Source organism: Phacochoerus africanus, chromosome 9 (assembly GCF_016906955.1).
Source record: "Phacochoerus africanus isolate WHEZ1 chromosome 9, ROS_Pafr_v1, whole genome shotgun sequence".
In the NCBI taxonomy this organism is placed as follows: Eukaryota; Metazoa; Chordata; class Mammalia; order Artiodactyla; family Suidae; genus Phacochoerus; species Phacochoerus africanus.
In genome coordinates, this window is record NC_062552.1 from 117255897 (window position 1) to 117272652 (window position 16756).

Below are 16756 nucleotides of genomic sequence, written 5' to 3' on the forward strand. Positions count from 1 at the left end.
AGCGTGTGACTAAGCAAAGAAAACTTAAAAATCATTACTGTTTTTTAAAAATACATAAAACAGGAGTTACGTTGTGGCACAGCAGAAACAAATCTGACTAGGAACCATGAGATCGGGGTTTGATCCCTGGCCTCCCTTAGTAGGTTAAGGATCCTGCGCTGCCATGAGCTGTGGTGTAGGTTGAAGATGCAGCTCAGATCTGGCGTTGCTGTGGCTGTGACAGCAACAACTCTGGCTGGACCCCTAGCCTGGGAACCTCCATATGCCGCAGGTGCGGCCCTAAAAAGACAAAAAAGACAAAAGACAAAAAAAAAATATATATATATATAAAAAACAGAAATTCAACCTCTAATGTAGGGCAAAATCAAACAAAGAATTCTTGCTTCGTTTACTAGCTACTAGCTCTAGTAACTGCGATTCCCAATCAAATGAGTGCTCTGATGGAATAGCCTGCTAGAGGCAGAGACAGGCAGGAGGATTAATTTTCTGCCCATTTTATGAATGGGCAGTCTTCTGCCACATTGTTCCTGATGGCATACTCAGCTCTAAGGAGCTTCCTCTTCTTGCTCCGTCAAAGCCTCTGGCAGAATGGTAGGCTCTACAGCAGAGAAGTCAGGGACAGACTCTAGACACATGCTGAATAGCACACTATGAAAGTGATAATACTGTTTGTACTGCTCAGTAACCCCACCATGTACACCTCGTCTCTCTTCTCTGTCCCTTCTCATCCACCTAGACTCTCTTTTTCTCTCCCTTTTCCAAACCCCTTAAGTCTATGCTTTCATCTTGTCAGTAGCACTTCTGGGCAATGCTGAATTCCGGAGGGCTTCTGGAGTCAAGGAAATAATTTTTAATAGTCCATAAATTTTAATTTTAGGTAAGTTACGGAGGTGCTAACTTACCACTTGTTTCTCAGATGCTATTGCTGTTGAGGTGGCGGCAGCGGCAGCAGCTACCGTCTGTCTCCCCAGTGCTGTGGTGTTGGTACAATCAGGTGCTGCAGCTTTAACACCTGGCAAATAGACTGGAGGGGCGCCAGCTTTAGGAGCCGTTCTGGAGTGAAACAGTGAATGATTACAGGGATAAGAAAATGAACGAGAAGGATGCTGACTGGGGGGTCTTTGTTTCCAGCCTGCTTTGAGCTGGTTATGGATGGGGGTAGCTGGGGGGTGGTATGGAGGTGGTGGAGGGGGCAAGGGTGGATGGAAGGCCACAAAGGAGTCCAGATCTGTAAACATGGTTTCTGCAGTGGGGGTACTGTTAACTCGACATCTCCCAGACTGTCTCACGGTCATGAGTGGACTTTCATCACCGAAACGTTCATCAGGAAAGAACTTGTGAGGATTCTAAGAAAGAATGGGGGGAAAAAAAGTTAGGATATTTATTACCAGATTTCCTACACAGAAATGTACAGGCTGAGAGGGTTAAGTGAGTACGTAAAGATGCTATATATTCAGCAATAGTAAAAGGCACAACATATTTTCCTGGGCCAGAAGCCTACGGAAAAACGCAGCTATCAAGGACAGCTGCATGACTGAATATTTCAGAAAGGGGTCAGTAATCTCTCGCAAGGTGATGTGAAAACAGGAAATAAAAACCTAACTCAAATATGTCTTTGCTAAGAAAATTACTATTAAAAATTAAAAGAGGAGTTCCTGCTGTGGTTCATTGGTTGATGAACCTGACTAGTATCTACAAAGACTTGGGTTCGATCCCTGGCATTGCTCAGTGGGTTAAGGATCTGGTGTTGCTGTGGCTGTGGTGGTGTAGGCTAGTGGCTACAGCTCTGATTTGACCCCTAGCCTGGGAACTTCCATATGCCATGGGTGCAGCCCTAAAAAGAAAAAAAAAAGGGGGGGGGGGGAGAAAAAGGCATAAAAGGGAGGCTCTTCTCTAGAACTTTTTTTTTTTTTTTGGTCTTTTTCTAGGGCCACACCCATGGCATATGGAGGTTCCCAGGCTAGTGGTCTAATAGAAGCTGTGGCCACCAGCCACCAGCCACAGCCACCTGGGATCCGAGCCTCATCTGTGACCTACACCATAGCTCATGGCAATGCTGGATTCTTAACCCTCTGAGCAAGACCAGGGATCGAACCGTAACCTCATAGTTCATAGTCAGATTCGTTAACCACTGAGCCATGATGGGAACTCCTCCTCCTAGAACTTTCTGATAAAACATCTGTATGCTTTCAGTTTGAAATAAAAATTACAAAATACTATTCCTCACCTATCATATTGGAACAAGTTTGGTTAATATTTTGATAAACATTATATGGGAATATTTAAATTATACAACGTACACAATTTTTTTGTTTGTTATGTTTTGCTTTTTAGGGTTGCTTGCAGCATAAGGAGGTTCCCAGGCTAGGGGTCTAATTGGAGTTACAGCTGCCGGCCAACGCCACAGCCACAGTAACATCATATCTGATCCTTGTCTGCGACCTACACCACAGCTCATGGCAACACCATATCCTTAACCCACTGAGCGAGTCCAGGGATCGAACTGGCAACCTCATGGTTCCTAGTCGGATTCATTTCCGCTGTGCCAAGACGGGAACTCCTAAAATGTATACAATTTAAGATTCAAATTAAGATACAATTTAGAATGGCAAAGAGAGTAGATATAAACAGTAACAAGACTATTTCAGGGATGGAAACCACAGTAAAAACTGAAAATCAAGAACCTACAAATGACCTGCTCCTTGCCTAAGGGAACCATGCCATGTTTCCCTTTGAAAACTCAGGCTAAAATGCTCTGCAGCCAGTGGCAAGAAAACAATTCAAACGCTTGACCAGATGAAATTAAATTTTACTTTAGGCTCTGCTTTAGTTGCTGTGAAGACTACTTTACATATTTTACAAAAAAACAAAAAAAACAAACTACTGTTTTTGTACCAAATAATTGTTAGAAATGGGTTTCTTCCTGCTAGTTCAAAAAAAAAAAAAAAAAAACCACTCATTCCTTGATTCTAAGAGTTTGAACCATCATGCAAAAAAAATTTTTATAAGGGGGAGGAGAGAGCGAAAAAGAAGGGCATCTGGAAGATCTGCTAAGTGTGCAGCAGGCCCAAACTTAAAATCTAAGACTGGACAGGGAGAGAAAGCATTGGAGGCTCAGAACTTTCTACCTTCTCTTCCACCTCTGTTGGGGTACATGCCACGAGCTTTAGCAGTCACCACCTATTTGCTTATTATGTACAAGAGATGCAGCTGTTCTACATACAGCAACTCTTAGCTTCACAACAATTATTTTACAGGTAAGCTTAGAGTAGTTAAGGGACTTGGTCCAAGTTAACCAATTGGTAAGCAGCAGAAGCAGAGCATAAACCCAGTTCTCACTCCAGAGTGTGGGTCCCGTCCACTCTTCCACACTACCTCTCACCAGGGGCTTTCAGGTCATCCAAGGCACTAGGGGCACTGAGAGAGCCCATACAAAGAAAGAGACACATGCTAGAGGGCGCCTTAGAATGTCTAAAATCACAGTCAAGCCTCCTTATTTCTTTTTCTAAGGTACAAAACTGAGTATATAGAATCAGAGAATACAAATTGCAAATTTTAAAATACAACAAATAGGAGTTCCCGTCATGGCGCAATGGTGAACGAATCCGACTAGGAACCATGAGGTTGCAGGTTCAATCCCTGGCCTTGCTCAGTGGGTTAAGGATCCGGAGTTGTATGAGCTGTGGTGTAGGTCCCAGACTCGGCTTGGATCCCATGTTGCTGTGGCTCTGGTGTAGGCTGGTGGCTATAGCTTTGATTAGACCTCTAGCCTGGGAACCTCCATACGCCGCGGGAAGCGGCCCTAGAAAAGGCAAAAGGACAAAAAATAAAATAAAACAAAATAAAATAAAATACAACAAATAACACAAACATCACAAAAATCCAAAAGAATCCCATAATATTTCCATTATTAATAACTGACAATCTAACAAAGATTCCCTATTTTAAACAGTCTAATGCTGCTTCCCACCTGCAAGAGCTCTGCAGCAGCATCTGCAAGCCCGAACTCTCTCAATACTCGAATCTGAATTTCATAGCTGACTGTGGCGCCTTCCCCACAGTTAAGCGCGTAGGCCCTCTGCACCTGCTCAGTGTGTCGGAGCTCCTGCAGACGTCTGACCATGTCTTTCATAATGAGGAGACGAGGAACTGGAAGAACACAAACGGTTTATAGGCACAATACCTGAGCTACATAAAAGACCTATGCCAAAGACCATTTGGTGAATATAACAAAAAAAGCATGTGCTTTTAAGCAGAATCGTCTCATAAATTTTTGACAGTATTTTAATTTCCTAGAAAGGTAGTAACTTATACACATCTAATTATTTTTAAGGTTTTAAATTTCACCGTGCCCAAAACCAAACAGCTCTTGAACTGCATTATCAGTTTACAACCTAAATGAAATTTTACTTGCATATATAGATATTGTCTTCTGAATCTTAGGATATTTCAAAAGTCTTTTAAATATATTTACTCTTTTATTCAAATAATTTTCTGAGTCCTGACTATGCACCAGAAATTCAACTCAGGTACCAGGTGCACAGAACAAAAGATGTGAGCCCTTTTCTTACGAAGCTCTGGTTTCAGAGAAGTAAACTATGTAAATCAGCACAGGACAGGGCCATAAAGGATCACAGAAAGAAATACGCAAAGGGCTTTGGGATTGGAGGAAGGGGTCTCCCATCCAGACTGGAGGTGGGCAGGGAAGGCTTCCCAGACAAGGTGAACCCTGAATGGAGTCCTGAAGAATGAGAGAAATCTAGGCAGGTGAAAAAAAGTACAGCAGAGGCTTTCTGACCAGAAGGACCAGGCATGCGAGAGATAACACGATACAAGCAGATGGCATAGAGAGTAGAACTGATGGTTCAGAGGTGCAAGTAGGGTGGCTGTGGTGTAAGCTGGCAGCTGTAGCTCCGATTTGACCCCTAGCCTGGGAACTTCATATGCTGCAGGAGTGGCCCTAAAAACGAAAAAAATTAAAAAATAAAGATTAAAAAAAAACCCAACAAAGGTACAAGCAGGGGGAGCATTAGGAGAGAGGGCTAGAATGATGAGTGGGGGCAGATCATGAATAATGCTTTAAGTCACGATAAGGATTTAATTTGTATCTTGTGTATAACAGGTAGTCACCTGGGCGGGGGAAGGAGAGGATCAGGTTTGTGTAATAAGTACACTCTGAGGGCAGTGTAAAGCAGGGGCTGCCTAACCATGGCCTGTAAGGTAAATCTTGTCTGCTGCCTGTTTCTGTAAGTACATTTTACCAGCTCACAGACACACTCATTTAGGTAATGCCTACGGCTGCTTCTGGCCTACAAAAGCAAAGTTAAGCAGTTAGTAGTTACAATAGAGACTGCATAGCCCACAAAGGCTAAAATATTTACTATCTAGCCCTTCACAGAAGATGTTTGCTGAGCTGACATAAAGGCCAGAAGGGGAACAAGGTAACAGGCAGGAATACGGGTCCTGAACTAAGGCTGCAGCACAGGGTTGGAAAAGAGAGGACAGTCTATAAATATCTATGAGACAAACTGACTACAGTGAACACTGATTATTTTTGGGGAAAGAGGAGCTACTGGTCACTGAGTGCTTACTTTGTGCCAAATTCCTAAGCCTATCATTCACAGTTTTTCCTTAAGTTTTCACAACAACCCTAGAAAGGAGATATTATCCCCCTTTTGCAGGGAAGTAAATATCTTGTCAAAGGTGTACAATAAAGTGGCAGAGCAAAGACATGAGCCACAGATTCTTCTCAATAAGCTAGATACCTATTAGTGTGGTGGGCAAGGAAGAGAGAATCAGGATGACACTAGCATAGGGCAACGTTTCATTAAATAAAAGAAAGACAAGTCCTATTGTTCTGAGCATACTTAATAGTGAATGTTCTTTGAGCCTTTGAGATTCAGTTCTAAGATTAAATCATGCTGTTATTCAATTGGATTAACTAAAGCCGAGAATATACATGCTAATTACCAAAACTTCAAAATCTGCACAATGCAGCTACAGAAATATTCCTCTTCATACTGTTATCTAATGTATACTTTATTAAATAAACACAGAGATCTAATCTGATGAGGCAACAACTGATCAGATATTAATCCCAGAATAAAATAAATGTGTTCCATTAAAAGCTCTGTCATTATGTCTTTTACTTATCCTTAAGTGAAACAGACATATAAGCAAAAAATGCATGGCATCATTTCCAGTAATGATTTGATTTTTTTTTTTTTTTTGAATCTTGCAACAGTAATTGGCAAGAGCTATACTTTTCTGATCTCCAGATCTCTGTAGATTTTCTTACCTTAGAAATGGACATGACAGCCCTTTGGTTAAGGTCAGTACTGACTGAGACTCAGATGCTTTTGGACATGACAATTATACCTTTATCTATGGCCAATTCCCTCAAAGTCATAAGACTGCATTACAATAAAATTCAAAAAGCAGATCTTGGGAAACTGGATCTCTAGAAACAATGGTAATCACATTTTGGGGGGACATAGCTAGACCTGAAGATTCAAGTTTATAATACTCTCCCCAAAGGTCTTATAATGTGAGATATACCATATGGTTATGAAAAATCTGAATTTCTCTAAACCAGTGGTCAACAGAAAACAATTTTATCCTACAATGCACATTTGGCAATGTCTAAAAACATAAAAATATTTCCATAAGGCTGCCACAAAGGGGTGTGTGTGTGTGTGTGTGTGTGTGTGTGTGTACATGTACACGAGCACACACATGTACCACTGGTATCTAGTAAGTTCAGGCCAGGGGTACTGCTGAATACCCTCAATGCAAAGGAAAGGGTCATCTAGCTCTAACTGTCAAGAGAGCCAAGGCTGAGAAGCCCTGGGCTGAGCTGGAAAACTGTATACACTTGCTACTGTAAAATAAAATACAAAACAAAAAACTGAGTTTATACAAAGAGAATGGATATATGTAATGTATAACAATTACTTTGTGGTACAGCAGAAATCATCACAATTTTGTAAAACAACTATACTTCAGTAAAACTTTAAAAAATGAAAAAAAATTGAGCTTATAAGTACTTTATTTTTTAAAAATCATGGCCATACCTGTGGCATATGGAAATTCCCGGACCAAAGACTGAATCCAAGCTGTAGCTGCAGCAACACCAGATCCTTTAACCCACTGCATGGGGCCGGGGATTGAACCCATGCCTCCGCAGCAACATGAGCTGCTGCAGTTGGATTCCTTTTTTTTGGTCTTTTTATGGCCACACCTGAAACATATGGAAGTTCCCAGGCTAGGGGTCAAATCCGAGCTGCAGCTGCCAGCCTACACCACAGCCATGGCAATGCCAGATCCTTAACCCACCAAGCGAGGCCAGGGATCAAACCCTAGTCCTCATGGATCCTGGTTGGGTTTGTTACCGCTGAGCCATGATGGGAACTCCTACAGTTGGATTCTTAACTCACTGCACCAAAGCAGGATCTCCTATAAGTCCTTATTTTTTTAATGAGAACAAACCTTAATGGTATTAGAAGGTGGAAAGAATTGGCAATATATAAAAGGGTTACAAAAATGATCAATTATTGATTTAAATATAAATGCCCGACACAAAGCTACTGCCTTACCTGGGATTTCATTTGCTACAACTGAGGGAGGGCTTGACTGGTTGCTGCTGATCTGCTGGTGGCTGATCATGTGACAGCACTGTGGCACGGCATTACTGACCATGTAAAGCGTGTCTGGCACATTGGACATTCTAACCATTCGCAAACGCACAAGATCTGTTTGCTCCACCATCATTTCATCTAGCACCGACTGAAACAACAATTCAGTATTAATAGAATTAGTCAACCCCTCACTTCGTTAGTGACATCACATTTAGAGAAAGATTACTGCCATCATCATATAAAAAGGGAATTTACTATTTCCAGTGCATGGCGATTAAAATTAGTGGTGGAAGGAGAAAATACTCCAACTTCTTTCATTTTTCCTACTTTTTTTTTTTTGCTTTTTTTAGGGCTGCACCCACGGCATACACAGGTTCCCAGGCTAGGGGTCGAATCAGAGCTACAGCTGCCAGCCTACACCACAGCCAGAACAACGCAGGGTCCAAGCCACATCTGCAACTTACACCACAGCTCACGACAATGCTGGATCCTTAACCCACTTAGCGAGGCCAGGGATCCAACCTGCAACCCCATGGTTTCTAGTTGGATTTGTCTCTGCTGCACCACGACAGGAACTCCCCTACTGCTTTAATTTTAAACAATCTTTTTGAAGCACCTTTGAAAAGAAATAATCATTTTCTGAAAAGTTGCTTTTAATTGAAGTATTTGAAATTTGAAGACAGGATATAAAGTTAATCAGAAGTAAATTATATATAAAGTTACTAAAAAAAAATGGCTGCATGGACTAAATATCAGAGCCAACAAGAAATGATCAAAATACAAAATATGTAAGATTGATATTAAATTTAACAGACCTATATATAAACCCAATTGTTAAATAAGTTTCAGATGAACCTATCTCAGCGAACTGCAGAACAGCCAAAATGATAAAACGTAAAAACATTTACCACATTTACTGGGGCATTTATCTACTTAGGCACAGGTACAGCCACCCTGAGAAACAGGGATGCTCCAGGAGGATCGTCTGATCAGCTTTTAAATGCTATACCATTTTGAGATAGAGCAGAAGGAAGGATACGTCTAGTTTATCACAAACCTTTTATCACCAGACTCAACCTTCCATAGAGGCCTCAACTGACTTTAAGCGCTGAACTTATTTCAGAAAGGCCAGACCCAACCTTCTGCTTTTTTCCTCTGTTTTACAACTAGCTGAAGTGTCAATGACTCAATAAAAAGTAGATTATCAACCTAGTCAATAAAATAAACCTCTCACAAATCCTTTCATATATGTATCTTTTTTTTTTTTTTTGGTCTTTTTGCCATTTTCTTGGGCCGCTCCCTCGGCATATGGAGGTTCCCAGGCTAGGGGTTGAACTGGAGCTGTAGCTGCCAGCCTACGCCAGAGCCACAGCAACGCGGGATCCGAGCCGAGTCTTTGACCTACACCACAGCTCACGGCAACGCCGGATCCTTAACCCACTGAGCAAGGCCAGGGATCGAACCAGCAGCCTCATGGTTCCTAGTTGGATTCGTTAACCACTGCGCCACGACGGGAACTCCCACATATGTATTTTAAGCTGCGAAGTCCAACAATAAAAATGAGATATTTTAAGGTAATTCTGTTTCTATACCCAAACATACTGTTTTGCTTGTTAATTCTATTTCATTAAGCTTAATGGTGATTTCTGACTTTCAAAGACCATCAGTCTCCTCAAAAGGTCACCCCAAAGTTCTTATGGCTGAACATATCAAATAAAAATTTCAATGTTTCATTTTCCATTTGGAGAGTTCTTTATGTTAAAATGTACACAATGCCAACTTTTTACAAAATAGGCCTAAGATTCTGTCTTGGTTTGTACACTTATTCTAAAACTAAACACAATTCCCAACAGTCAGCCACTACAGAAATATGTTACAAGAAGTCATGGCATTTTTTTAGTTTACAAAAGGAAGAAGATATGTGTGCAACTGTCTCTCAAACATTTTTCCCACTCTGAAGATCTATAAGATACTGATGATCATTTCAGGAAAATGACAATTTTTTCCCAAGCTAACAATTTGCAAGAAAAACCAAGATGAGAAAAATGTAAAATACAATTTAACATGACCTAAGTTATGAAAAGAAATACATGCCTGATAATTAAACATTTAGGAAAACTATTTTGGTGAGAAATCAAACTAGAATTTGCTTTCACTTTCACTATTACTGGACAGTTAGGCTATTTCCAAATATTTAAATAATACTACAATAAATATCTTTGTGTTTATAGTTTGTAATAAAGTAGCCTAGTATCTTAAAATGGTTTTTATTACCTTTGCTTCTTCCACATAGGGAGAGAACAGTCGAGGACGAACATATATTCCAGCATTTTTCTGTCGTAACCAGGCATTTGACTTTCCACTTTCTGTTGTAGGAAGCATATCTGATGGAGGAGTACTAATCAAGCCTCTTTTCATCTTGAAAAAAAATTATTTTTCAGATAGAGATTTGTGTAGCACTGCAATATTACTAAGATAAAAATAATTATACCTATAAATCAAAATGTTTAAACTTTACCACTTAAACACAAATTTAGGAATGTATACTTCAGGAGTTCCCTCATGGTTCAGAAGGTTAAGGACCCATTGTCACTGCTGTGGCTCTGGCTACAGCTGTGGTGTGGGCTTGATTCCTGGCCTGGAAACTTCTGCATGCCATGAGCATGGCAAAACAACAACAACAACAACAACAACAACTGGAGTTCCCGTCGTGGCTCAGTGGTTAACGAATCCAACTAGGAACCATGAGGTTGTGGGTTCGATCCCTGGCCTTGCTCAGTGGGTTAACGATCTGGCATTGCCGTGAGCTGTGGTGTAGGTTGCAGAGGTGGCTTGGATCCTGAGTTGCTGTGGCTCTGGTGCAGGCCAGTGGCTACAGCTCCGATTCGACCCCTAGCATGGGAACCTTCATATGCCATGGGAGCGGCCCGAGAAATGGCAAAAAGACAAAAAAAAAAACAAACAAAAAACAACAACCAAAAAAACCCAAAAAAACTTCAAATGTTTAATAACATTTAAAGGATTCTGGAAGCCATAAAAAGCTACCATAATTTCCCATTTTCTCTAAGTAGAGAAATGCTGTTTTAAAAACAAGAGCTATATATTAATTAAAAATAAGAAGTCAGACTAACTTTCAGAACTCCTTTCTTTTTGGTCATGCCAACAGCATGTGAAAAATCTCAGGCCAGGGATTGAACCCACACCACAGCAGTGACAAATCAAGATCCTTAACATGCTAGGTCCCTATGGAACTCCCTCAGAGCTTTTTTTTTTTTTTTTTTTTGGCTTTTTAGGGCTGCACCCACAGCATATGAAAGTTCTCAGGCTAGGGGTCAAATCAGAGCTGCAGCTGCTGGCCATAGCCACAGCAATGCAAGATCTGAGCCATATCTGTGACCTAATGCACAGCTCACAGCAAAGTCAGATACTTAACCCATTGAGCAGGGCCAGGGATTGAACCTAAATCCGAATAGATACTAGTCGGAGTTGTTACTGCTGAGCCACAATAGGAATTCCCTCAGAATTCTAAATGAGAACCAATTTCTGTTTTTTTCCTTACTTATCTAGGAATTGATTCCTCCCTCGTCCACAAGACAAAAGAAGCACATTCCTGGGCCTTTATCTTTAGTTTGAAGATACAGATAGTCTGCATGGTGGTTACAGGCAGGGCTCTAGCGGAAGGAGAACCTGGCTCAAGCCCTAATGCTCCTTTTCACAGACATGCAACCACAGACATCTTTTTTTAGCTGGGCCTTACCTCAGGGCCCCTAGATAGCCCTGGAGATGGGACACTTCAGACAACTAACCAAACGTGGTGGCCCCACTGTTTCCACATCTTTTTTAGGAGAATATAAATCAAGTACTTAGAGCCCAAGAGGTGGATGTGAGATTAAATGAAGGTAAGGAAGATAAAAAGCATTTGGCACAGTCCTCAGCATATACAAAAACAGCATTAACAGCCATTGTTAGCAAACTTTTACTGGGGATTTATGTGTTAGGCATGGAATTATATTTAATAAATTAAATACTGTGAATATTAAATGAAAGTTCTAAAATACTTCTCTAAACTAAATTCAGGGATCAATTTGGTTTGAGTCTTAAGGTTCTAAGTAGAACCAAATTTGGTTTCTCCAGTATTACTCCTTTAAATATAATAAACATCCAATTGCTGTGTTAAAATTATTTTTAGGAGTTCCCGTCGTGGCGCAGTGGTTAATGAATCCGACTAGGAACCATGAGGTTGTGGGTTCGGTCCCTGCCCGTGCTCAGTGGGTTGACGATCCGGCGTTGCCGTGAGCTGTGGTGTAGGTTGCAGACGCGGCTCGGATCCCGCGTTGCTGGGGCTCTGGCGTAGGCCGGTGGCTGCAGCTCGGATTCAACCCCTAGCCTGGGACCCTCCATATGCTGCGGGAGCGGCCCAAGAAATAGCAACAACAACAACAACAATAACAACAACAAAAGACAAAAAATATATATATATATTTTTAACTTAAAATATAGCATTAGACATATTTTGAAAACAGGTAAAAAAACCTCACAACTCTAGTTTGTTATAACTGTAATAATGTTGATATATTTCCTTTCAGTCTTTTTCAAATGAATTTTTACCTAAATTTATAATACATAAAAATACACATTTTGGGAGTTCCTGCTGGGGCACAGTGGAAATGAATCTGACTAGGAACCATGAGGTTTCAGGTTTGATGCCTGGCCACGTTCAGTGGGCTAAGGATGCGGCATTGCTGTGAGTTAGGGTGTAGGTTGCAGACACGGCTCAGATCCTGCTGTGGTGTAGGCTGGCAGCTGTAGCTCTGATTCAACCCCTAGCCTGGGAACCTCCATATGCCACAGATGTATAAAAAGGCAGCCCTAAAAAGACAAAAAACAAAAAAACAAAAAAAAAACCCAAAACAAAACAAAAAAAGAACACATTTTGGGTCCTTCTTTTTAAAATTATATATTATTACTTTGTTGCTACATTAGTCTTACAACCATTGTTCAAGGCAGCAAAATATTCTGTTGAGTAGTCATGCCATAGATTATTTTCCCTGTTATTAGGCATTTAGCCTATTTCTAAAAAAATTTTTTTTCTTTTTAGGGCCACACCTGCAGCACATGGAAGTTCCTGGGCCAGGGGTCAAATCGGAGCAGCAGTTGCCGGCCTACACTACAGCAGCACCGGATCTGAGGCGCAGCTCGTGGCAATGCCAAATCCTTAATCCACCAAGTGAGGCCAAGGATTGTATCCGCATCCTCAAACACACTCTGTTGGGTTCTTAACCTGCTGAGCCACCAACAGGAACTCCAACTTCCAAAGAGTAGAGTTAATGACAATGCTAGAATATACCAGCTACACTTCCGCTATGTGACAGTAATATTATTTCAAAAATTACTGACCTAGTACATGAAAAAATAACCTTTATTTTGCTTTCTTTGGTGTGTGTGTGATTACTAGTGAGTCTGAACATTTTTCTAACCTGAGACTCCATAAATATTTAATTTCATTCTTCTAGTTTTTCCATGTTTCAACTTAATGTTTAATTCTTCAGTCTAAAAGAGATCACTTCTGTGTGTAAGTGAAATGAGGGTGAACTTTAAGCACATTTCCTCCTTCTTCCACTGATGCATTAGTGCAGTACAACACTGATTTGTGACAGCCTGTTTATTATATGTTTAATTCTTATATTAATTAGGATCTTTTTCTGGGCTATTTTGTCTTCTCTATTATACCAGCATCAGAGATTAAATGTTAGAGTTTTAAAACATATTTTGCATTATGAAAGATTATCCCTTCTTAATTATGTTCTTTTTAGAGTTTTTTTGTTTTTTTTTTTTTTTTTTTTTTTTTTTGCTGCACCATGGCTCATGAAAATTCCCAGGCCAGGGAATCAACCCTCATTGCACTTGCAGCCCACACCACAGCTGAGGCAATGCTAGATCCTTAACTACTGCGCCATAAGGGGATTTCATTTTTTAGAGAACTTTCACAAAATTCTTATCAGTTTTTTTCCAGATGACTTTTATAATGTTTCTGTGCAGCTGAAAAAAAAATTATGATGTTTATAACATTGAAATTATAAACCAATATGTGAAGAGTATTTATTTTTCCCATCCATTAATTCAAGCAATTTTAATACTCTAAAAAATTATGAAAGTAACATGATCAGTTAGCTCTTTGTTTTTTTTTTTTTGCTCTTCAGGGCCACACCCTTGGCATATAGAAGTTCCCAGGCTAGGGGATGAATCGGAGCTGCAGATGCACAGCCACAGCAACACAGAATCTGAGCTGTGTCTGCAACCTACACCATGGCTCACAGCAATGGCCGATCCTTAACCCACTGAGTAAGGCCAGGGATTGAACCTGCATTCTCATGGATACTACTCAGATTTGTTTCTGCTGTGCTACAACGGGAACTCCAGTTCTATCAATTTTTGACTGAAATACAATCATAAGATTCATTCACCCCTTTTACATTGAACTAATCTTCTCTCTTGCTCTTTCATTTACTGCTGTCCTTAAAGAGTCTCCAAAGGTAATTTCTACCCTCCCCTTTTAAAGTACACCGATAAATGGCTAGATTAACTCCCCTAGAAACTACCCTCTTGCAAAAGTAAGACTGATATAACCACTCAACTCTCATCCACCAAACATCTGTGCCATGTGCCATACTGGGGACCCAACGTAGTACAGGACAGACCTCTGCCTTTGTTCTCACGGAATTTAGTTTCTCGATACTCCATTAGTAGAAATTATTTACAATGATTAAAAAGAGAGAGGCATTTTCTTTTCATGAAAGGGATAAATGAAGAAAGAAAGACACTTACTGCATCACTTAGGATTTCACTGTTTATAGGTAAGATGTGTTCAATTCGCACAAAAGGTAAGAGAGAAGAAAGGATCTCTCTAAGCTCTTCGATGTCCAGGTCTCGTCTTTTCACACCTCTCTTGTTCACACTATGAGCAGTGCCACTCAGTAAGTTTGGCTCTATGACAGAGACAGAAAATGAGAAGTCTCTAACCAAATCGAAATTTTCAGAGAAAGGCTTTTTTTCTTCTCTAGCACACTTCTGGCAACACTTTGTATACTTAAGTACATCTGCTTTAAAAAGGATTATAAATTATTTTTATGTTCTAATAAGTTTTCTTTTTCTTTCCTTTTTTTTTTTTTTTGGTTGCTTTTTAAGGCTGCACTCACGGCATATGGAAGTTCCCAGGCTAGGGATCAAATTGGAGCTTCAACTGCTGGCCTACACCACAGCCACAGCTACGTGGAATCCAAGCCTCATCTGCGACCCATACCACAGCTCACAGCAATGCTAGGTCCTTAACTGAATAGCAAGGCCAGGGATCAAACCCGCATCCCTATGGATTATAGCTGGGTGCGTTACTGCTGAGTCACAATTGGAACTCCTTAAGAAATTTTTTTTTTTTTTTTTTTTATGGCTGCACCCAAGACATATGGAGGTTCCCAGGCTAGGAGTCCAATCGGAGCTACAGCTGCGGGCCTACACCACAGCAGTGCAGGATCCGAGCCACATCTGCGACCTACACCAGCTCACAGCAACGTCATATCCTTAACACACTGAGTGAGGCCAGGGATTGAACCTGTAACCTCATGGTTACTAGTCAGATTCGTTTCCGCTGAGCCACAATGGAACGCCAAGAAGTTTTCCTAATACAGATGTTCTTGGACAAAGAAAAAGCATAGTATCAATAGTACAGTAACATTTTTTACGACTGTTCTGTACTAAAGAATACAGAATTCTTTCCCACATACTAACTCAAAGGAGAAAAAACGGCAATCTTCTAGTTATTACAGGTTATCAATATGCTCATTAGGCTACTATATGTTTAACAGCAATTTAATGAGTATCTAAAATTAAACCACCTGGTATCATAGAGCAGCAAAACATAATGTACACTCTATTTAACTTTAAGACCTTTTTGGGGGGTGTGGGGGGCTGCACCTGCAGCATATGGATGTTTCCAGGCAAGGGGTTGAATAGGAGCTGTAGCTCCCAGCCTATGCCACAGCCATAGCAACCCAGGATTCAAGCTGTGTCTGCGACCTAAACCACAGCTCACAGCACCACAGGATCCTTAACCCACTGAGCGGGGTGAATCTTCACAGATATTAGTCAGGTTCGTTACCACTGAGTCACAGGTAGAACTCCTCCTAACTTTAAGATTTTTATGAGTCTCCTAAATTTCCATAATATGGGAATGTTACTGCATAAAAGCAAACCTTTTGATCGGTGAAATGTAATATATTTTCACTTTTCAGAGCAGCGAATAAATGTTTTCTTCATTGGGTACTGGAGAAAGAGGAAGATCTGAAGTACATACATGCTCTGATATTGAGGTGAGAAGGAAAATTACATAAACTGGGGACATTTTTTTTTGGCCATGCCCACAGCACGTGCAAGCTCTTGGGCCAGGGGTCAAACCTGTGCCACAGCATTGATCCAAGCGGATGCAGTGACGACACTGGATCCATAAATTGCTGCACCACAAGAATTTGGTGAAGAGAATTTACCAAATTTGGGGATTTTTAAATCACATCTTTAAACTAGCAGACTGTATTTCTTTTTTTCTTTTTCTTTCTTTTTGCTTTTTAGGGCCACACCTGAGGCACGTGGAAGTTCCCAGGCTAGGGGTTGAATCTGAGCTGCCGGCCTATGCTACGGCCACAGCAATGCGGGATCTGAGCCAAGTCTGTGACCTACACCACAGCTCATGGCAACGCTGGATTCCCTACCCACTGAGCGAGGCCAGAGATCGAACCCGCATCCTCATGGATCCTAGTTGGATTCATTTCCACCACGCCACAATGGGAACTCCCTGTATTACTTTTTCTTAAAAAAATAAATAAATAAATAAAAATCTTTATCACTCACAATATAAATAAATGCTGGATTTTTTGCAAACACTACAGGCAAACTGGTATTTTCCTTAAATCATGTGATAAAGAAAGATGGTTTTTGAGAGGCTAAGCTTTTTCTGGAGTCACTCAAAATAAAACTGTTGCCAAGTATGTGGAAAAGAGGGTTTTTTCTTTGCCTTACGATGTTTTGGCTTCAATACTTATACACTTTTTTCAAAAATAGTTAATATTTTT

At 40.6% G+C, this 16756-nt stretch overlaps 1 protein-coding gene across 1 annotated transcript in view; it reads right to left on the reverse strand.

The window, feature by feature from the left end:
* The window catches only part of BTBD7 (BTB domain containing 7), a 58832-nt gene that overhangs the window by 7217 nt on the left and 34859 nt on the right, over positions 1–16756 (reverse strand). The window contains exons 5-9 of the mRNA XM_047794682.1: positions 14463–14623; positions 9912–10055; positions 7596–7785; positions 3971–4149; positions 903–1346 (exon numbers count right to left, since the gene is read on the reverse strand). Of these exons, the coding sequence (XP_047650638.1) occupies positions 903–1346; positions 3971–4149; positions 7596–7785; positions 9912–10055; positions 14463–14623 (1118 nt within the window). The remainder of the gene's footprint in view (positions 1–902; positions 1347–3970; positions 4150–7595; positions 7786–9911; positions 10056–14462; positions 14624–16756) is intronic.